Raw genomic sequence first — 21,955 nt, forward strand, 5'->3', positions numbered from 1 at the left:
GCTTGAGTCTTGGTTCATGGAGCTGGATAGCTTCTTTCCAGAAGATGGTAATCCAGGCAGGGTTCGATGCTGAAGGCAAAGTCAGGTTCAGGTGATCTGCAAGGCACTAAATCCAAAATTACACAGAGCAGAGCAAGGTCAAGGCAAAGGCAAAGTAATGTGGCTTGAGCTGTACCACAAAGGGCAACACTCTGGCAGTGAGTTGCTGGCAGCCTCCTCCTTAAATACTCCTCAGTAGATCATCAAGGAGAACTCCTGTCACCTCTCCTCTGGTTCAAAACGCCATCTATAGGCTAAGAACGGAAAAGCACCAAAACAGACAGACATGGCACAGATCCTGACGATGGGCTGATGAGAGTCTCTCTAGCAATTTTATGATGTGTGATGTTGAGCATCAGGTCTACATACAGTTGACCATAACACTCTTGATTGACAGATTGGAAAAGTGGGCACATCCTTGAGTAGATGGGTCAAAATTTCCTCCAGCTGTCACAATTAGGTTTATGAAGGACCCAAATGCAGAGACTGAATAATGTCAAACAGAGTTCTTAAATAATATAACAAGGATAACTCGCAAAGGGGAATAGTAGGGAGAGCAGGTCAGAGAACACAGGCAGATAAACAGAGATCAAAGGTATGATAATGGAAGAATCCTGTCGGGGTATTGGGTTCTGTGTGTGTGTTTTGTTTTTGTCTGCACTTTTGTTTTCAGTTTCCAGATGGTGCTGGAGTTTCTCAAGTGTGCTGGGTGACAGGTGCAACTGATCTGCTGATTGCAGTGGAGGAGTATTTAAGCAGGAGGCTGCCAGCACTTTGATGCCAGAGTGTTTGCTTTCCGTGGCAGAAACCTGAGCTTACTGATCATTCTTTGCTGAACTTTGGCTTCTGTTCCAGAAGTTTTCTGGACAATCAAGATTACCTATGTTTGGTGGATTTTGTTTCCAAGTATTAAGCTGGCAGCTTCCTGTTCTCCTCCGTCTCCTGAACCAAGGCAGAAGCGTAACCTGTCCACTCTCCCACACAAGTACCTGAACATTGGATTAACTCCTGAACTCACCAGAACCCACTCTTTAGCTCAAGTAAAACCATCTGGCTTTCTCTGCTACGCTCACCTGGGCCCTGACTCCCTCTACCCCCGGTGACCTGACTACACTCACTTAGTAAGCCGTTTAACTGTCAATCATAATTACTTCTCGTTTATACCGCAACATTATAGTTCTTGTATTCACCAGTTCTCTTCCCCCTCTTTCCATACAGTTGGCAATTCTACCATTCACGTTCCCGTGTCACTACTTGTAAATAAAACACCTTTTACTGATTCAGTTGTCCTTCTGAGTGTTCTTCTGTATGTGGATCAGATCTATCTCGAGAAAAATGATAGAACACTTTTAACCAACAAGACCCAGTAGAAGCCATCCGAAGAACATTATCTGAACACGCTAACCAGATTCGTTTTCATGACACCTCTCTTCGTTCCCTTTCGGAGCAACAGTGCCATACAAATCAATAGTTAGAACAGATTACTTCCCTGCTTCAGCAAACCTTTAATTCTCAGTCCTCCATTCATGCAGATGGCGCTGCTGCACCACCACCATCCCAACAACTTCCTCATTCAGGTGACGTCATCTCCCTTAACCCAAAGAAATTCTCTGGCGAGGTTAGTAACTGTAGGGGATTTTTGCTCCAATGTACTTCTGTTTTCAACCGCTCACCACGTTCCTTTCCCCATGGCGTTGTTAAGATTTTGTATATACTAGGATTATTAACAGGCAAGGGCTTACAGTGGGCAGAGGCCCGTTTCTCTGATTGCAGAGATTTTGGTTGCATTTTTGAAGAATTTGTGAATGAATTTAAGCAAGCTTTTTTCCCCCGTGATTGACAAGACTAGTACTGGTTGACTATTGAGAGCCTTGAAACAGCGTAATAGGCCTCTCACTGAATTTTCTATTGAGTTTCGCACCTTGGCTGCTGCTTCTGGTTGGAATAATGACGCTATAAATTCAGCCTTTTTTCACGCTTTAGACGACCCTTTGAAGGATGAGTTGGTCCTAATTGATGAACCACCTATATTAGACGAAGCAATTTCATTAGCTACTAAGGTTGATAATCGAATAAGGGAGAGAAGAAGATCCAGGGTTGAGAGGTTTAATTTAAAACCACAGTTATCCACTAGCTCTCTACCCACAGCTAAGACACCGCCTCAACAAACAACAGTTGATTCTGAGCCCATCCCGGTTAACCTTTCAGGAAAGACAAAGATGCAAACACACTAAGCCGTGTTTTTAATGCGGCTCACTTGATCACTTCGTAGCAACTTGTCCTATTTGTCCCAGGCAGCCAAAAGACAGGGTCCATCAACTATGAAGGGGTGGTTGGTGGACCACTTACAGAGTTGCAAAGCCCCCAGATTCTGCCTAGTTAGTCAGCAGAGCAGGCATTGAGGTAGAACAACTTGCATCACCTCGTTCAGTTCAAGCCTTAGACGGTAAGAGATTGCAGCAGATAACCCAACATACTAAACCACTGGAGCTCTTGCTGTCAGGTAACCATAGGGAAGAAATTTATTTTTTCGTGTTTCCAGTGTCTCAGGGTTCCATAGTTCTAGGCTTCCCTTGGTTACATAAACATAACCCTCATTTAGATTGATCTTAGTGTCGCATCGAGTCCTGGTCCACTAGTTGTCATTCATCTTGTCTACAGTCAACTTTTTCCCCAAGATTCCCCGAACAGATTAACACAGAGAAAGAGGTTATAGATTTGTCTCATGTGCCCACTGAGTACCATGATTTGAGGAGAGTATTTAGTACGGATAAGGCCCTGTCTTTAACCCCCCATAGACCTTATGACTGCGCGATCGATCTTCTTCCTGGTGCCCCCCTGCCTTCTAGCAGGTTGTATAATATCTCTCGTCCAAAACAGAAGTCTATGGAGAATTATATTAATGATTCCTTGACTGCAGGTATTATTCGGCCTTCCTCCTCACCTCTTGGGGCAGGATTTTTCTTTGTGGGTAAGAAGGATGGTTTGTTATGCCCATGCATTGACTATAGGGGCTTAAACCAAATCAGAGTTAAAAATAAATACCCACTACCTCTCATGACCTCAGCTTTTGAACCAGTTCATGGTGCAACAATATTCTCCAAGTTAGACCTTAGAAATGCTTATCTCGTCAGGATCTGCCAGGGGGACGAGTGGAATATGGCCTTCAAGACACCGTTGGGCCATTTCCTGGACCTGGTCATGCCTTTCGGACTATGTAACGCACCTGTTGTTTTCTAGGCTTTAGTTAACGATGTTCTCAGAGACTTTTTAAATATTTTCGTTTTTGTATATTTGGATGACATTCTCATTTATTCTAAAGACATTGAAGAACATCGCAGACACGTTCGCCAGGTACTCCAGCGCCTCTTGGAAAACCGTCTTATTGTGAAAGCCGAAAAGTCCGAGTTTCACCAGCCATCCGTCACTTTGCTGGGCTACATCCTTGAGGGTGGACAGGTATGTTCTGACCCAGAGAAAATCAAAGCTGTCCTGGAGTGGCCTGTCCCAGACTCGTGCAAAGTACTCCAGTGTTTTCTTGGATTTGCAAACTTCTACAGACAATTCATCAAGGACTATAGTTTAACAGTTGCACCTCTCACTGCATTGACTTCTTCCAAGGTCTCATTTTCCTGGACGCCTGAGGCTGAGACCACCTTCCAGGCGTTAAAGGCGAAATTCTCTCAGGCCCCCATCTTAGTTTACCCCGATTCTTCCAAGCAGTTTATCCTGGAGGATGCTTCAGACACCGGAGTTTGGGCCATTCTGTCCCAGAACCATTGCATTGGTTCAGAGAAGGTTTTGGTGGCCGTCAATTCATAAAGATGTTAAAGATTTTGTTCTAGCCTGCGCCACCTGTGCCAGAAACAAATCCAGCAACAAGCCTGCTGCAGGTCTTCTCCAACCCCTCAGCATCCCTAATCGACCATGGTCTCATGTAGCTCTGGACTTTGTTACCTGATTACCTCTCTCGTCAGGTATGACTATTATCCTCACGATAGTTGATCGTTTTTCTAAGTCATGTCATCTCATGCCCCTCAAAAAACTTCAGTCAGCTCTACGAACTGCAATGCTCCACACCAAGCACGTCTTTCGTCTATATGGAATACCTCATGACATTCTGTTGGACCGAGGTCCACAGTTCATCTCTCAAGTTTGGAAATGGTTTTGTTTAGCCCTAGGAGCAAAGGTTTCACTAACTTCTGGCTATCACCCTCAGTCCAACGGTCAAACAGAGAGGTTAAATCAACAACTGGAATCCACTCTACGCTGCCTCATATCCACAAACCCCACTGATTGGTGCTCGTACCTACCTTGGGTCGAGTACGCACTCAATTCACATCTCTTCAGCTACTGGTCATTCTCCTTTCGAAGTATCTATTGGGTATCAGCCTCCTTTGTTTTCCGCTGACGAGAAGGATATCACGGTTTCATCAGTCCATCAACATGTCCGCCGCTGCAGAACCATCTGGGACTCAACCATTCAGGGCCTTCACCGAACTGCTGGTCAGAACAAGCATTTTGCTGACCGGAAACGCCGACCTGTACCTGAATATCAGCCCGGTCAAAGGGTATGGTTATTGGCACCTGTTGTGCCATTCAAGTCCATGTCTCGGAAACTTTCGCATTGTTTCATAGGACCGTACGAGATCGAGACTGTCATCAGCCCCTTGGCGGTTCGCCTTCGCCTTCCGTTAAGCCGTTGGATTCATCCTATGTTCCATGTGTCGCAAATAAAGCCTGTGGTCGATAGTGCTTCTTGGGTTAGGGTTAGGGTTAGGGTTAGTTTTGTTTTTGTCTACACTTTCGTTTTCAGTTTCCAGATGGTGCTGGTGTTTCTCAGGTGTGCTGGGTGACAGGTGCGACTGATCTGCTGATTGCAGTGGAGGAGTATTTAAGCAGGAGGCTGCCAGCACTTTGATGCCAGAGTGTTTGCCTTCCGTGGCAGAAACCTGAGCTTACTGATCATTCTTCGCTGAACTTTGGCTTCGGTTCCAGAAGTTTTCTGGACAATCAAGATTACCTCTGTTTGGTGGATTTCGTTTGGATTTCGTTTCCAAGTATTATGCTGGCAGCTTCCTGTTCTGCTCCGTCTCCTGAACCAAGGCAGAACTGAACATTGGATTAACTCCTAAAACTCACCAGAACCCTCTCCAGCTCAAGTAAAACCATCTGGCTTTCTCTGCTACGCTCACATGGGCCCTGACTCCCTCTACCCCTGGCGACCTGACTACACTCACTTAGTAAGCCGTTTAACTGTCAATCATAATTACTTCTCGTTTATACCACATCATTATAGTTCTTGTATTCACCAGTTCTCTTCCCCCTATTTCCATACAGTTGGCGATTCTACCATTCACGTTCCTGTGTCACTACTTGTAAATAAAACACCTTTTACTGATTCAGTTGTCCTTCTGAGTGTTCTTCTGTATGTGGGTCAGATCTACCTCGAGCAAAATGACAGATCCAGCAACAAGCAATGACAACCAGTGAGCTTATATACTGAGGGAGAGGAGAATTGCATAGAATGCAGGTGTCTTAACCAGGGGACAATGTGGAGCAGCTGAGGCAGAAGGAAAGCAGGGAGACTGAGGCAGAGAAACCAATCACAATGGATGGAGCTGAACTGAAACACAAAGAAAAGTCTAACAGAGATCTAAAAGAAATACATCCAAATGTACAAAGGGCAGAACATAAGAATAGGCAAATAAACTAAAAACAAAGTAATGAACTAATATAGCACCACAAAGAGAACATTAAAAACAGGGAAATCATTAAAACAGAGGCACAATAGAAACACCTTTGGATCATAACACCAGCTCAATGCAGAAAATACAGAAATCATAATTTTTGGTCCCAAAAAGAAAGAGATGCAAACTGACCTAGAATCCTTGGGGCCACACAGCAAGCATAAATCCATGTGTCATCATGGACTCAGACCAACTTAAACTTAAACAACTAAATAAAATCGTTCAACAAATCAGCCTACCAGCGCCGTTAAAACATTGCCAGGATTAAGGGGTTTCTCTTAAAACATAGAATCTACAGAAATGTATTTTTAGTAGATTGTAAAAAATGTATCAGGCAGCTGCAGTTTATGCAAAATGCTGTTACCAGACCATGACCAAAATCGAGACAATTGATCACATCGCACCAGTCCTTAAATTACTGCATGGGCTCTCCGTTCACAAAAAGATGCATTTTAAAATCATGTTGAAGGTCTGTAAGGGAGTTTTTGGTCTTGGGCCAAAACACATCTCACAGATGCTGGTCAGATATAAACCATATAGACCCCTCAGGCCAACGTACCGTATTTGTTTAGAGTAGCCTTTGACTGTCCTACCTAAACATTATTAGTTACGTTTATCATTAATTCAACATTTTTTAAATATTTTTTATTATCATCTTATCATTTTAATTATTTAGTTTTATTCTCTTTAATTATTTGTGTTCAGTCAGTCAGGCAGTCATTTTCTACCGCTTCTTCCATAGTGGGTCACGGAGAAGCTGGTGCCTACCTCCAGCAGTCTACGGGCGAGAGGCAGGGTACACCCTGGACAGGACCTGTGTTCGTTAATTATTTAATTACCTTTATGCCACTGTTAGGTACTTTTGCTATAATGTCTCTTTTTTCATGTACAGCACTTTCTGTTGTCTTGCTACTGAAATGTGCTATACAAATAAATTTGCCTTGTCTTCCCTTGAACCTTCTCCTGGGTCAGGTCTAGGTGGAAGTGGTGCTGCAGAATTCCACATACCTGATCCACACAGGCTTTCAGAACTGTGGTGCTGATCTGTCCCACAGCCTTGTTCCAGTTTATCATGTAGTTCAGTTGGCTATTAAAAAAGTTATGACTTTTCCTAAAGGCTTCGAGGATGTCTTTGATTGTAGCTCTTATGAAGCAATAATAAATAAAGTAGAGGACAACTTGAGCCAAATATTCTTGTCATAAAATAAAATAATTTTTTTAATTAATTAACTCATTACGTCGGTTTTGCTTTGCAAATTAAATTATTTTTTGAAACATTGAGACAAAATTGAGAAGTGAAAAAATACTTTACTTTGGTTCTGTTGCTTGCAGCAATCGATCTGATCAACAACCTCCTCCAAGTGAAGATGAGGAAGAGGTACAGTGTGGACAAGACTCTCAGTCACCCCTGGTTACAGGTAGGAAATCAGTAAATCAATCAAAAATTACAAAAAAGATAGTGCACAACACATTTTAAAACTAAAGCAATTATTATTTTAGTGAAATAACTCAATAGAGTTATTATTGTTCAGTATTTTTTGCTTGCATGTTGTTACTGTGTTTTTTGTGGGGGAATACATAATGCATTTATTTATTGAATTGTGTTATATGCATAATGTACATACATGAGAAAATTTGGCTGTAACAAAAAAAGTGTATGTTAGCTTTTGGACCCATGTCAGATTTTTATTTTTATCCAATGTCTTTACCTACTATTTCTCCAAAAGTCACTGGATGGGAGGTGGGGTACAGAAAAATGCTAAAGTTCTGGGCCAGCTCCCAAAGTATCGCTAATAATTTACTTTGAATTTATGAATTAAGAAAGTAAATGTTTGTGGTGCAAGTTGTCTTTTACTGCATAACTTTAAAAATGCTGAATAAGAGATCTTGTGCTTTTCTAAAAGTTCTAAGGGACACTTGACAGTTTAAGGAGACCTAAATCTAAGGTTCTTCAAATTTCTTTGAATTTAATTTCCTAAACAGTAGGATAAAGGATGGACCAAACATAATTAAAAAGAGGAGTCCATATATTTGTTTTTTTTAGAAAAAAACTGTGAAGTAACAGGAATGAGCACTGGGTAACATGACTGAACAATGTAGTAAGAACAGGTGCCAGATGTGCAAGCATGTGTGGATGTAATTGTGTGTGTGTGTGTGTGTGTGTGTGTGTGTGTGTGTGTGTGTGTGTGTGTGTGTGAGAGAGAGAGAGTTTTACATGAAAATAAAATTTTGTGGACGTGGACTTTTCTAAGTGGCCCTCTCTAGTTTAGCCCAGGCCTCGTTTGCAATTTCCATATAGCAAGCTGTGACTGGCTTCAGGGGTGGGATGATACTCAAAATGTCCTCAAAGAGATACCACAGTATGCCTTCACGCACTGGCTAGAAGAACAATTGACCCCAATTTTGACCTCAACATGCATTTCATTTGTATCTATGATGACACTTGGGTTAAGATCACCACCATACTTCACCACACACCATTTGCCAACAACTTCGGGACTTTGCCACAGAATTTCTGTGGCTGTGGTTGCTGTCTGTTGATGATTGAATGTAAAATGCTTTGCATTAAAGAATTCACATTTCAGAAATTTTTTTGTGGTTGTGCACAAGCAGCTGACATCCCTGTATGTCAGTTATCCTTGGTCAAGGGTCACTACCTGATGTATCCTCATATTGGTATGAATTGATGGCACATCTCTGGGCATCTCCTGAACTGCTTTCTCTACTGCTTCCTCATTGACAAAAAAACAACTTGATTGCTGTTTCTGTCTTTTTCAACGCAGCAAACAGTTCTGAAATATCAGGAATATCTGTACCTTTGCTGACCAGACTGTCAACCTTCCTCTTGAGGGCTCCTCCCACACCATCCGGTGCACCCTCTCCGTGGCTCGCTTCAAACAAGTTCCATATCCCAACAGTGAATCCTCGTTAAAAGCACAGAATCATATAAACCTGAGAAAAAGACGAACATGAAAAACTGTAGCCATCTCTACAGTTGAGCTGCTATATGATTAGGCTGCTGCAGGACTTACTGACCACTTTCCTTCACTTTACTTTCTTATCCTAATTTCCAAATATGCACTATCTGCATTTATCGTTGCTATTTACTACATTTTCATTCTCCATTGTTCTCTTCATTATGTTACATCTGGCCTGTTTCTGTTTAGATGTAAAAGCTTCCTGGAGGGGGTCATCAACTGAGTTATTGTCGTCAATAATAGATAAAACCCTTAATTCTATCTTTCTTTGTCTAACTCTGTCTCTCTCCTAGACAAATCATTTGGGGGAGTTATTGCTGCTACTAACTACAGTGTATATATACTCTGTTTTTCATTCCATATATTTTACTACTCACTTAGAGCTAATTTGTTTAGCTATTTTTCTCTCCTCCATGAAGCCACTAAAAGAACTACTGCTGCCGTTAACTCTTTACTTTTTCTAGAAAGCATTCCAAACTAGTGTGTTTGTGTGTCTGCCCTGTCTTCTGAAAACTCTGGTAGATTGCAGTAGATGGCTGCTAACACAGGACCAGGACTGGATGGCCCTTATTATAAGGGTCTCATTCCTTTCTGCTGTCACCACACGCATCCTCAGTATGAGGAATTGCTGCAGGGTCCAGGATGTTTCTTTCTTTTTTTACCAACTGGCATAATAAACCACACTTGACTGCATTTAGGATTGGCTGTCTATATGTTTGAATTGACTTCACAATATATTGTGTATATAATTTGTTTGTGTTGTAAATTGCCTGGAAAAAATATTTATTGTGATTCAGCACTATATAAAAAAACTGAATTTAATTTAATGATATCATAAAGGACATTGTGGCTATGCTAAAAATAGATGAGATAGCAAAGATACAACTCTGAATTTGCAAAGTTATATTATTGTGCTTCATTGGTTACTGGAATATTTAGAAAACAACACACATAAGGCAGCACAGGACAATGCATTCTTGGGTACCAAAGTAATACACTATATTGTCAAAAAGCATTTTTGTGCTGCATTCATGCACGTATAATTTTGAGTGAATCCCATTCTTAATACATTGAGTTTGATATATTGGCCCACCCTTTGCAGGTATATTAGCTTAACTCCTCTGGGAAGCCTTTCTACATGGTTTAGGTATGTGTTAATGGGAATATTTGAGAAATTCTTCCATAAGCACCTCTGTGAGGTCAGACACTGATGTTGGATGAAATGTCTGACTTTTAAATCCAGAACTCCATATAAGATTTTCCTAATAATCTCACAAGACAACAATATGGTCAAGTAGTGGAGATCATGTTTCATTTCAATCAGCCAGGTGCCCCAGCTTGTTATAGTCTGCAAAGGAAATAAGCTTTTAAATGAAATTTCTTTGTGTCATATTGAAAGTCAACAACTGATCAAACATGCTTAGTTCAATAGTTGTTTACATAATGGAGTTTTGACAAAAATACATACTGCAAAACTCGCCCTCACCACCTACTCCATCACTCCTCCATGCGTCTCCTCTCTATCTAATCAGCGTCAAGTCCGCATGCCTCTTCAGCCAATCACCCTCTGATGCTTCGCTTTTAAGGACCAGTCATGGATCTCTCCTGCTCTTCAGTCAAGCTCGACCCTCCTCCACCCCACCTCCACCATCTTCCTTCCAATCTCCTCCCCTCCTCTGGCCTTCACCCCACCACCAGTCGGATCCCAGGGGGGAAGACATCTCTAATCCTAAGCCTAAAATGTCCATTCAAGCTCATGATATTCTCAGCATTCATGTCTTCCGCCGAGGTCCGAGCGCCAAAGAAATAATCATTTGTCAATAAACTTCTCTAATCACCATCTTCATGGTTCTTATTGTGAGTTTTCAGATTGAATTAGATGTGAATCAGAAAAGAGCACTAAGGAGGCAAACGGGACTTGTAACATTTGTTGACACCAAAGGAGCACGGTGTGTTGGGTTCATGCATGTTACAGAGGCTTGTGAAGTTCTGTCATGAAACTACTTTTCAAGCTGAACATCTGACAATGTTACTTTTACCTAAACTAACAGATCTTCATCCTCGATAACATGGATAAAAAAACAATGCACAGCCTCTGAATGTTTAACTACACTCATTTTGATTAAAATGCAAGTTTTTTTTAGCCATCTCATAATATTTACCATTATACCCACAAATAAACTTAATTCACAATGGTAATGCATCCATTGATTTTATAACAGGAATATGACTGTCAGGATCTGGAGTCATCTGGTGCCTGCTACTAACACCATTCCAACACTAGGTGCCACCAGCAGGAGAGTGTCTGAGGCGACAGGTGTTGCGCATCAATTCATCAGCTGGGAGGCATAAAGAGGATGGATTGCCAACACTTCGTCGCCTGAGTGTTTTGCCCTCCGTGGTGCAATCTCTGGCTGACCTGTTCCAGTCCTCCGTTTGTGGTGCTGACTCCTTCCTGGATTTGAACTGAACCTGGCAGACTGGGCTCCTCTCCTGACACGAATCATCTCCCTGGCAGGTTCCACGATTTCTCCAGTAAGAAAACCTTACTGTCAGGCCACATTCTGAGGTTCAGTCTCTAATATTTACCTATTGTGTTTTTCAGTGACGGAGATTAGGCTCGCCGCTTCTGTTTGTGCCTGACCAAGTTTCCAATAAAACTTCTTAAACTGATCTTGTTCTCTAAGTGTCTCTGCATGTGGGTTAAGTTGGCTGTTAAAATCGTGACAGAACACTCAGGCCAGCCTAACCCAGCGGAGTCCCTTCAGAGAACATTAGCTGACCATAGTCAGCAGATCCATGCGCACGGTTCCAGCCTCCAAACCCTCCTAGATCGGCAGCGGCAGACTAACCAGCAGCTAGAGCACTTGGCATCTCTGTTCTGAGGGGCCTGTAGTCCCGAGTCTGCCGCACCCATTGGGGGCGCAGCCGAGCCCCTGGCACTCCAACAACAGCCACATTCCCGTGACGTTACCGCCCCTCATCCCAAGAATTTCTCCGGAGAAGTGGGCGGTTGTCGTGGGTTTCTACTCCAGTATAAACTGGTGTTCAACCGGTCACCCTGAGAGTTTTCTCATGATGAGGGTAAGATCTCATACATCTTGGGTTTGTTAACCGGGAGGGCGCTCCGTTGGGCGGAGGCACGGTTCTCCGACTGCAGTAATTTTGGTATCTCTTATGAAGATTTCATTATTGAATTTAAACAAACTTTTGATGTAGACTCTGATCAGCCCTGTATTGCCCGCAGACTGTGGGCGCTAAAACAACGGAGTCGCCCATTAGCCAATTTTTTTATTGACTTCCATACGTTGGCCATGTCCTCAGGCTGGAACGTAAGCGCGTTAAAGGCGCTGTTTTTCCAGTCTCTGGACGAGGCCGTTAAGGACGAGTTAGTGCTGGTAGATGAGCCCGATGGGTTAGATAAATACATTGATTTGGCTGTCCGCATTGATTCCCGCCTACAGGAGAGGAGGAGGGATCGCTCCGAGAGGGCGGTGGGGCGGTCTCAGCCACTTTCCTCGTCCCCGTTGCCAGTTCCACAAGATCCTCTGATCAGCCACCCCGAGACCGAGCCCATGCAGGTAGGGAGAGCCAGTCTCTCCACCGGCTGTGAAGGGGCAGCCAATGGACCAACCCTCCAGTTATAAGACCCCTCGATTCACGTTACCGGCCACTTTGTTTTTGAACCTGGCCTCAGCGTCATAATCCCCATATTAATTGGGTGGATTTACATATTGAGGCTTGGTCTGAGGGATGTCTCAGCTCTTGTTTACAGTCTGCCGTCTGCCCTAGTACTCCTGTGGAGGAGGATAAGGAGGAGGAGCTCCCAGATTTGACCAGGGTTCCCTCCGAGTACCACGACCTCAAACAGGTATTTAGTAAGTCTCGGGCTCTGTCTCTGCTGCCTCATCGACCTTACGACTACGCCATTAACCTCCTCCCAGGCGCTCCGTTGCCCTCCAGCCGGCTCTATAGCATCTCTGGGCCGGAAAGACTCTTTAGCTGCTGGGATTATCCGCCCTTCCTCATCTCCGTTAGGGGCAGGTTTCTTTTTTGTGGGCAAAAAGGATGGTAGTTTACGTCCTTGCATAGATTACAGAGGCTTGAACGCTATTACTGTAAAGAATAAATACCCCCTTCCATTGTTAGCTTCTGCGTTTGAACCCATACACGGCGCCATAATTTTCTCAAAACTGGACCTCAGAAATGCCTACCACTTAGTCCGAATCTGCCAGGGAGACGAGTGGAAGACAGCGTTTAAAACTCCTCTGAGACATTTCGAATATTTTGTCATGCCTTTCGGCTAAAGCAATGCCCCAGCAGTGTTCCAGCCACTCGTCAACGATGTTTTGAGAGATTTTTTGAATATTTTTTTGTTTGTATACCTGGACGACATTTTGATTTTTTCTAGAAGCCTCGAGGAACACCGCCGCCACGTTAGGCTGGTCCTACAGCGCCTCCTCGAGAACAGACTGTTTGTTAAATTAGAGAAGTGCGACTTTCATCAGTCGACCGTCAGTTTCCTGGGATTTGTGTTGGAGGAGGGACAGGTTTGCGCTGACCCAGGGAAGGTTCGAGCAGTGGTGGACTGGCCAGTACCTGACTCCCGGAGGAAGTTGCAGCAGTTCCTGGGGTTCGCCAACTTCTACCGAAGGTTCATTAGAAATTACAGCCAAGTGGCAGCTCCCTTGACTGCGCTGACTTCCACCAAGATGACCTTCAGCTGGGGGTCGGAGGCCGAGACCGCCTTCACCCGGTTAAAGAGGCTGTTCTCCTAAGCGCCTGTCCTGATCCATCCTGACTCAACTAAGCAGTTCACACTGGAGGTTGATGCCTCGGACACCGGGGTGGGAGCGGTCCTCTCTCAGCTTTCGGACCAGGATGGGAGGCTTCAACCCTGCGCCTTTTTCTCTCGTCAACTCACTCCTGCTGAACAGAACTACCAGGTTGGAGATAGGGAGCTGTTGGCCATCAAACTGGCCCTGGAGGAGTGGAGGCATTGGTTGGAGGACACCCAACACCCCATGCTGGTCTGGACAGACCATAAGAACTTGTCTTACATCCAGTCAGCTAAGCAATGCACGCCAATCACGTTGCTCACTTTTTTTTCCCATTTTAATCTGTCTATTTCTCTGCGCTAGAAGCAAACCCTCCAATTGACCCTCTGCTGGCCTGCTCCAGCCTCTCAGCGTCCCCAAGCGACCCTGGTCCCATGTGGCTTTGGATTTCGTCACCGGCCTGCCAAGCTTTCATGGAATGACTGTAATTATGACCATAGTCGATCGGTTCTCCAAGGCCTGCCACCTGGTTCCTCTCAGGAAGCTACCATCAGCCCTCCAAACAGCAAGGTTGATGGTTAAACATGTCTTCCGCATCCCCTGTTGCCTGTTGTCTGACAGGGGTCCTCAGTTTACTTCCCGGGTCTGTAAACGTCCACCTGTCCCACGGAATGGAGTGACCACTTGGGTGGATCGAATATGCCCACAACTCCCACGTCTCCTCAACCACAGGCTACACTGCTTTTGAGGCCTCCTTGGGATACCAGCCACCGTTGTTCCCGTCGGAGGAAAAAGACATAGCTGTTCCTACAGTATGACACCACATCCGGAGATGTAGGCGGGTGTGGGATGTCGCCATCCGGGCACTTCACCGGACAGCAGCCCAACCCAAGCGCTACGCAGACCGTCGACGTCTGCCCGCTCCCAGTTACCACCCTGGTCAGAAGGTTTGGCTCGCCGCAAGGGACATCCCACTTAAGTCCATGTCCAGAAAGCTCTCTCCCAGGTTCATTGGACCATACGTGATTGACTCACTTGTTGGCCCTGCCTCTGTTCGCCTTCGTCTGCCTCCCAGTCTCCACGTACATCCTGTCTTTCACGTTTCTCAGTTGAAGCCTGTCCAGACCAGCACGCTCTGCCCTCCGGCCTTGCTCCCTCCGCCCGCCCGGGACTTTCAGGGCCACCCTGTCTAATCTGTTCGCCGCATTGTGGCCTCTCGACGGCGGGGACGTGGATGTCAGTACCTCGTTGTTTGGGAGGGGTACGGTCCGGAGGACCGCTCCTGGATTCCTGGGTCCTTCATCGTCGATCCCTCCCTGGTCCGGGATTTCCGGGCTTCCCAGACTGCTTCTTCTGGGCCGCCAGGTGGCAGCCGTTGAGGGGGAGGTGGTGTCAGTGATCTGGAGTCATCTGCTGCCTGCTACTAACACCATTCCAACACTAGGTGCCACCAGCAGGAGAGTGTCTGAGGCGACAGGTGTTGCGCATCAATTCATCAGCTGGGAGGCATAAAGAGGATGGATTGCCAACACTTCGTCGCCTGAGTGTTTTGCCCTCCGTGGTGCAATCTCTGGCTGACCTGTTCCAGTCCTCTGTTTGTGGTGCTGACTCCTTCCTGGATTTGAACTGAACCTGGCAGACTGGGCTCCTCTCCTGACACGATTCATCTCCCTGGCGGGTTCCACGATTTCTCCAGTAAGAAAAGCTTTTACTGTCAGGCCACATTCTGAGGTTCAGTCTCTAATATTTACCTATTGTGTTTTTCAGTGACGGAGATTAGGCTCGCCGCTTCTGTTTGTGCCTGACCGAGTTTCCAATAAAACTTCTTAAACTGATCTTGTTCTCTGAGTGTCTCTGCATGTGGGATAAGTCGGCTGTTAAAATCATGACAATGACAACTGAGAAAAAGATTACATTCAGTAATTCAGAATCAAATGAAGTTGTTTTTAAGTTTCAGTTTATACTTTTATGCATGAAACCAAAAAAAGCAAGACAAGCTGCTACAAGTGTGTACACATGCTGTCATTGAGGTAAATGGTCATTTTTGTCAACACTATAGTAAACACTATAGTAAAGTCAACTTTTAGTTTTTTTTTTTTTGTTGTTTTGTTTTTGCTAATTAATTGGATTTAAAAATCTTAATCTTAAGGTGTGTTTGTTTTCTTCACTAGGATTATCAGATGTGGCTAGACCTAAGAAATTTAGAGGGTCGAATTAGCGAGCGGTACATCACCCACGAGAGTGATGACCTACGTTGGCACCATCATGCTCAGCTCACCGGCGGTGACTACCCCTCGAATGTTATCAATACCCCTCTCAACGATGTGGATCAAGCGATGGAGCGTTACCACGAGAAGGAGGAGGAGCTGGAGACCCTCAGTGAGAGGGTTAGTGAACTCTGAGGACAGTGTCACAGAGTAAAATAAACCTGAGGAGTTATATATGAACTTTTCCAGAGGAGCATTATTAAACATTTACAAATATTTTTAAAGCAGATATTATCTTTCATTTCATTAAAACCTGTTTTTTTCATATGAAAACAGCTTATGTTCACTAATCTGCACAATGGCAACACTGACACCTCAAAGCTAGAAGGTTCAAATGCTGGAGTTTCAAATGCTGGCTCCCTCCTACATTCCAACAGCAAAAAAAATTGCCTTAAGTGCTGTTGCTAAACCTAAGAATAAGTATGCCTCTGGTTTTGCCCTTTGATGGATTTGTGACCACTCAAAATTAAAACTGGTTACATGTAACATAAAAAGCTAGATTCCAATCTGCTGTGACCCTTTAAAAAAGACAGCTCATATGAACAAAAGGTCTTCTGATCAGTTGGGGTAAAACCAAAAGAAAAATACCCATTTTTCCAAATAATAAATATCAGTTAAGGGTAACAAAGTGAGGAAGTTATATATAAGAAATGTGAATTATGTGCCCGTAAAGTCAGATTGCAAGTTTCTCAACATACTAGTCAAAAAGTATTTCCCCCGAGATTTCTAATGTTTTGTTTTTTGTTTTTTTTTTGTCACTCTTAAGTGTTTCTTTAAACAGATTTTAAATGATGGCTTAATGTATTAAAGGAAAAGAGCTATCCAAACTGCTTGTATCCGGGATCTCGTTCTTTCGGTTATGACCCAAAGTTCATGGCCATAGGTGAGGGTAAGAACGTAGACCAGCCGTTAAATCAAGAGCTTCGCTTTTCTGCTCAGCTCTCTCTTCACCACAACAGACCGGCACAGCGCCCCCATTACTGTGGCAGCTGCACCGATCCGTCTGTCGATCTCCCGCTCCATTCTTCCCTCACTCATGAACAAGACCCCGAGATACTTGAACTCCTCCACTTGAGGCAGGAACTCCCCTCCAACCTGAAGAGGACAAGCCACCCTTTTCCGGTCGAGAACCATGGCCTCGGACTTGGAGGAGCTGATCCTCATCCCAGCCGCTTCACACTTGGCTGCGAACTGCCACAGCGCATGCTGTAGGTCTTGGCTAGGGGGGACCAGCTGGACCACGTCATCTGCAAAAAGAAGAGACGAAATTCACTGGTCCCCAAACTAGACCCCCTCCGGGCCTTGGCTGCGCCTAGAAATCCTGTCCATAAAAGTTTTGAACAGGACCGGTGACAAAGGGCAGCCCTGCCGGAGTCCGACATGTCCCGACCCCAGGCCTGGCTCCAAGGTGGGACCCCAGCTCCGCCGTTACGGGGGTCCTCATGAGGGTGTCTTGAACCACCTGAGCCACCTGGACCCTGTGCCTCCTACCGGGCGCCATCCCCCTGGGCCTGGGACGGCCCAGGACAGGCTGGAGGCATGGAGCCACGCTGGAGACACTATGTCTCTCAGCTGGCCTGGGAACGCCTTGGGCTCCCCCCGGAAGAGCTGGAGGAGGTGTCTGGGGAGAGGGATGTCTGGGTGTCTCTGCTGAGTCTGCTGAGTCTGCTTCCCCCGTGACCCGGTCCTGAATAAAGCGGAAGATGACGAGTACGAGTATGAGTACAAGTACGACCTATCCAAACCAACCTACCACTACGTGAATATAACAATTTCCCTTTAAAAATAATGAAGAGAACCTGTCTGAAAAAAGTAGTATGAAAGATCTTAAGATGCAATACACCCTGCCATGATCTAAAGATATTCAAGAAAAGATAAAACAAAGTTGTTGATTTCTGTCAGTCTTAATGGGTCACAAACCTATTTCTGGCTGTAGGACTCCAGTGGACCACAGTGAGAGTCAATAAGCACACATGGAGAAAACACTCCCAAGAGCACATCAAAAACCCATGGAGGAAGTCACAAAAGATCCCAGAATAATATCTGAAGTACTGCATGTCTGACTAGTTTAGGTCATTGTTAATGATTAAACAATAAGAAACAGACTGTAAACAATGACAAACATGGGAGACCTCCAAAGTGAAAACCACTGCTGACCAATAAGAACACAAAATCTCATCTCACATTTGTCAAAAATCATCTTAATGATTCCCAAGACCTTTGGAAACATATTATGTGGACTGACAAGGCAAGGAACAAAATTTACTTTCTGGTCCTCAACCTGTTGCATCTGGTTTGAAATGAACACATTGTTTGAGAAGAACAGCATCATACCTATAGTGAACAAACAGGACTGAAGTACACACAGAGAACAAAATAGTCTAGTAAAGACTCTGACACTTAATTTCTACCAGTTCATTTCCCAGGCTGAAATTAAGACAAGTTGCCTGAACCTGGCTGCCTCAGCTCATGCTGGAAAGAATCTAAAGAAATTATAGTTTCCATGAGAGACTGTGTCCCTAATTACGTAGACGAAGCAATTTTCCCCCACTGCCTAAAGACGATGGCCTTTAAACTGCAGCTCTGCACGCCAGACACATGCGCCAGTTCAAGCAGATGTTCATCTAAGCCTCCAGACTGAGAGCGGCCACTACGCAACTCACTGGCCTCCTGTTCATCAGAACAGTTAACATAAGAGGTTGTGTCTGAAAATTGTTTAGGATAAAACAATTGAAAAATTGTTCAACATGTTTTGCTTTGTTTGTGGTACTTAACTGCTTGTGTGACAACAGTCCACTGAGCCTAATGATACAAATTTGTTTTGTAAAGTTGAGCGGTAAAGAGTCACTTTACTCCAGTACTGTTTTGCTTTATCGGTGTTTTCCCTTAATCTCCCTTTACTTACCTGCATACAATATTTCCAACTGTTCCTTCTAAACATGCTAAATTGTCTCCATTATTCCTAAAGCTAAACGTGTGCTAATGTTAAAATGGTAGCCACCATAGTTCTGCTGTGTTTGGTACACAGCTTATTCTGTTCATGCTGCGATCCGCCGTAGCACGCCGACAGCGCCCATACACACATTCATATTTGTATTAATGGTACTTAATTCTTTAACACCTTAGCCTGAAAATGACCTGTGAGTTTATGGTTTTACAGATTTTTCTAGAATACATGGAACTTTGAATATTTGGCAGTTATATACAATTTACTGTATGGTAAAAAAGTGGATTAAATGAAAAAAATACAAAAATGTCCATTTAAATGTAGGGTTTTAGGGAAAAAACACTACAGATGTACATGAACAAATAATTTTGTATTTTAAATTTAAGGTTTTAACAGTACAGAATATATTTTAAAAAAAAGTATTGGAGTATTTGTCTTTCAGTGTACAAAGACAGGCCAAAATTAAAAAATATGTAAAAGTCTATTTTCTGTCATTTTCTCCTGTGTGTCTGTAGACTCAGTTCCATTGCATTTCAGATTCCTATCAGAATCAGAATCAGAATCAGAAAAGCTTTATTGCCAAGTACGTTTTTGGACATACAAGGAATTTGTTTTGGCGTAGTCGGTGCAATACAGTACAAATTAAACAGTATAAACATATCTACAATATAATATAAATATATGTGCACAGTTTTAAGTGAGTGAGAGTAAATATAGAGCAGTATAAGATGCAAGAGCAATACAACAGTGCAGGTGATCATTGTGCAAGTAAAGCAGTGCAAGTAAAGCAGGAGTCCAAGCTGAGCGTTAATGTAACTCATAGAGTTACAGGTTACAGGTGTCCTGTCAGCAAAAAAGGGGGGGTGTGGGGGAAAGGGAGAGTGTCAGGGTGGTTTCCGGGCTTTGTTAACCAGGCTGGTGGCAGATGGGAAAAAACTGTTCTTGTGGCGTGAGGTTTTGGTCCGGATGGACCGCAGCCTCCTGCCAGAGGGGAGAGTCTCAAAGAGTCTGTGACCGGGGTGGGAGGGATCAGCCAGAATCTTCACTGCCCGCTTCAGGGTCCTGGAGGTGTACAGTTCCTGGAGCGACAGTAGACTGCAGCCAATCACCTTCTCAGCAGACCGAATGACACGCTGCAGCCTGCCCTTATCCTTGGCTGTAGCAGCGGCGTACCAGATGGTGATGGAGGAGGTGAGGATGGACTCAATGATTGCTGTGTAGAAGTGCACCATCATAGTCTTTGGCAGGTTGAATTTCTTCAGCTGCCGCAGGAAGAACATCCTCTGCTGGGCTTTCTTGATGAGGGAGCTGATGTTTGGCTCCCACTTGAGATCCTGGGAGATGATGGTTCCCAGGAAGCGGAAAGATTCCACAGTGTCAATTGTGGAGTCACAGAGGGTGATGGGGGCAGGTGGGGCTGGGTTCTGCCTGAAGTTCACAACCATCTCCACTGTCTTTAGAGCGTTGAGCTCAAGGTTGTTCTGGCTGCACCAGTCCAACAGATGGTCCACCTCCCATCTGTACGCAGACTCATCACCATCAGAGATGAGTCCGATCAGGGTGGTGTCGTCCGCAAACTTCAGAAGCTTGACAGACTGGTGACTGGAGGTGCAGCTGTTGGTGTACAGGGAGAAGAGCAGAGGAGAGAGAACACAGCCTTGGGGGGGACCGGTGCTGATGGTCAGGGAGTCAGAGACGTGCTTCCCCAGCCTCACGCGCTGCTTCCTGTCAGACAGGAAGTCAGTGATCCACCTGCAGGTGGAGTCGGGCACACTCAGCTGGGAGAGCTTCTCCTGGAGCAGAACTGGGACGATGGTGTTGAAGGCAGAGCTGAAATCCACAAACAGGATCCTGGCGTAGGTTCCTGTGGAGTCCAGGTGCCGGAGGATGAAGTGAAGGGCTAGGTTGACTGCATCATCTACAGACCTGTTGGCTCTGTAGGCAAACTGCAGGGGGTCAAGGAGGGGGTCGGTGATGTCTTTTAGGTGTGAGAGCACAAGGCGCTCAAAGGACTTCATCACCACAGAGGTCAGGGCGACGGGTCTGAAGTCATTAAGCCCTGTGGTCCTTGGCTTCTTGGGAACAGGGACGATGGTGGAGGACTTGAAGCAGGCTGGCACATGACATGTCTCCAGTGAGGTGTTAAAAATGTCTGTGAGGACTGGAGACAGCTGATCAGCGCAGTGCTTCAGGCTGGCTGGTGAGACAGAATCCGGACCAGCAGCTTTCCGGGGGTTCTGTCTCCTGAAGAGTTTGTTGACGTCCCTCTCCTGGATGGAAAGAGCCGTCCTCGGCGTGGGTAGGGGGCTGGTGGGGGGGAACTTCAGGGTGGGGGTTGGAGGTGCCAAGGCCCCTCTTGAGGTTGGGGAGGTGGGGGTGGTGGATTGTGGCTGCAGCTGTTGGGGGGCGTCGTGGGAGATGGTTGCAGGACTGTCCCTTTGTCTTTCAAAGCGGCAGTAGAACTCGTTCAGGTCGTTGGCGAGGCGTCGGTCGTTGATGGAGTGGGGGGCTTTCGGCTTGTAGTTGGTGATTTGCTTGAGCCCTTTCCAGACAGACGCAGAGTCGTTGGCTGAGAACTGGTTTTGGAGCTTCTCAGAGTACAGTCGTTTGGCCTCTTTCACTGCCTTGCCAAACTTGTACTTTGCCTCTCTGTATATGTCTTTGTCCCCACTCCTGAAGGCCTCTTCCTTATCCAGTCTTAACCTTCTGAGTTTAGCTGTGAACCAGGGTTTGTCGTTGTTGTAACTCACCCTGGTGCATGATGGTACACAGCTGTCCTCACAGAAGCTGATGTAGGAAGTCACAGCCTCTGTGTACTCGTCCAGACTGTTGGTAGTAGTCCTGAACACATCCCAGTCTGTACAACCTAAACACGCCTGGAGATTCTCCACAGCCTCACTGCTCCACTTCCTTGTCGTCCTCACAACAGGTTTGCAGAGCTTTAGTTTCTGCCTGTATGCAGGAATCAGGTGGACCATGATGTGGTCGGATTGGCCCAGTGCAGCACGTGGGACGGCGTGATAAGCGTCTCTGATGGTGGTGTAACAGTGATCCAGAATGTTGTCCTCTCTGGTCGGACATTTTATAAACTGTCTATATTTGGGGAGTTCGTGGGTGAGATTACCTTTGTTAAAGTCGCCAACGACGATAACTAAGGAGTCCGGGTTGGTCCGCTCCACACTCAGTATCTGGTCGG

General features: G+C 45.1%; 1 protein-coding gene across 6 annotated transcripts in view; it reads left to right on the plus strand.

Annotated features, from left to right (window-relative positions):
- The window catches only part of prkd1 (protein kinase D1), a 100,845-nt gene extending 84,107 nt beyond the window's left edge, over nt 1-16,738 (plus strand). For 5 of the 6 annotated variants that reach the window (XM_047393104.1, XM_047393106.1, XM_047393109.1 and 2 more), the window contains 2 exons: nt 7,122-7,207; nt 15,717-16,738. In XM_047393104.1, coding sequence (XP_047249060.1) covers nt 7,122-7,207; nt 15,717-15,947 — 317 coding nt within the window. In that variant the 3' untranslated portion in view covers nt 15,948-16,738. Of the gene's footprint in view, nt 1-1,571; nt 1,658-7,121; nt 7,208-15,716 lie in introns of all 6 variants that reach the window. The other variant, XR_007042560.1, reaches the window with a different exon arrangement.
- The last annotated feature ends 5,217 nt before the right edge of the window (nt 16,739-21,955 follow it).

Source organism: Girardinichthys multiradiatus, chromosome 19, assembly GCF_021462225.1.
Source record: "Girardinichthys multiradiatus isolate DD_20200921_A chromosome 19, DD_fGirMul_XY1, whole genome shotgun sequence".
NCBI classification, from domain to species: Eukaryota; Metazoa; Chordata; class Actinopteri; order Cyprinodontiformes; family Goodeidae; genus Girardinichthys; species Girardinichthys multiradiatus.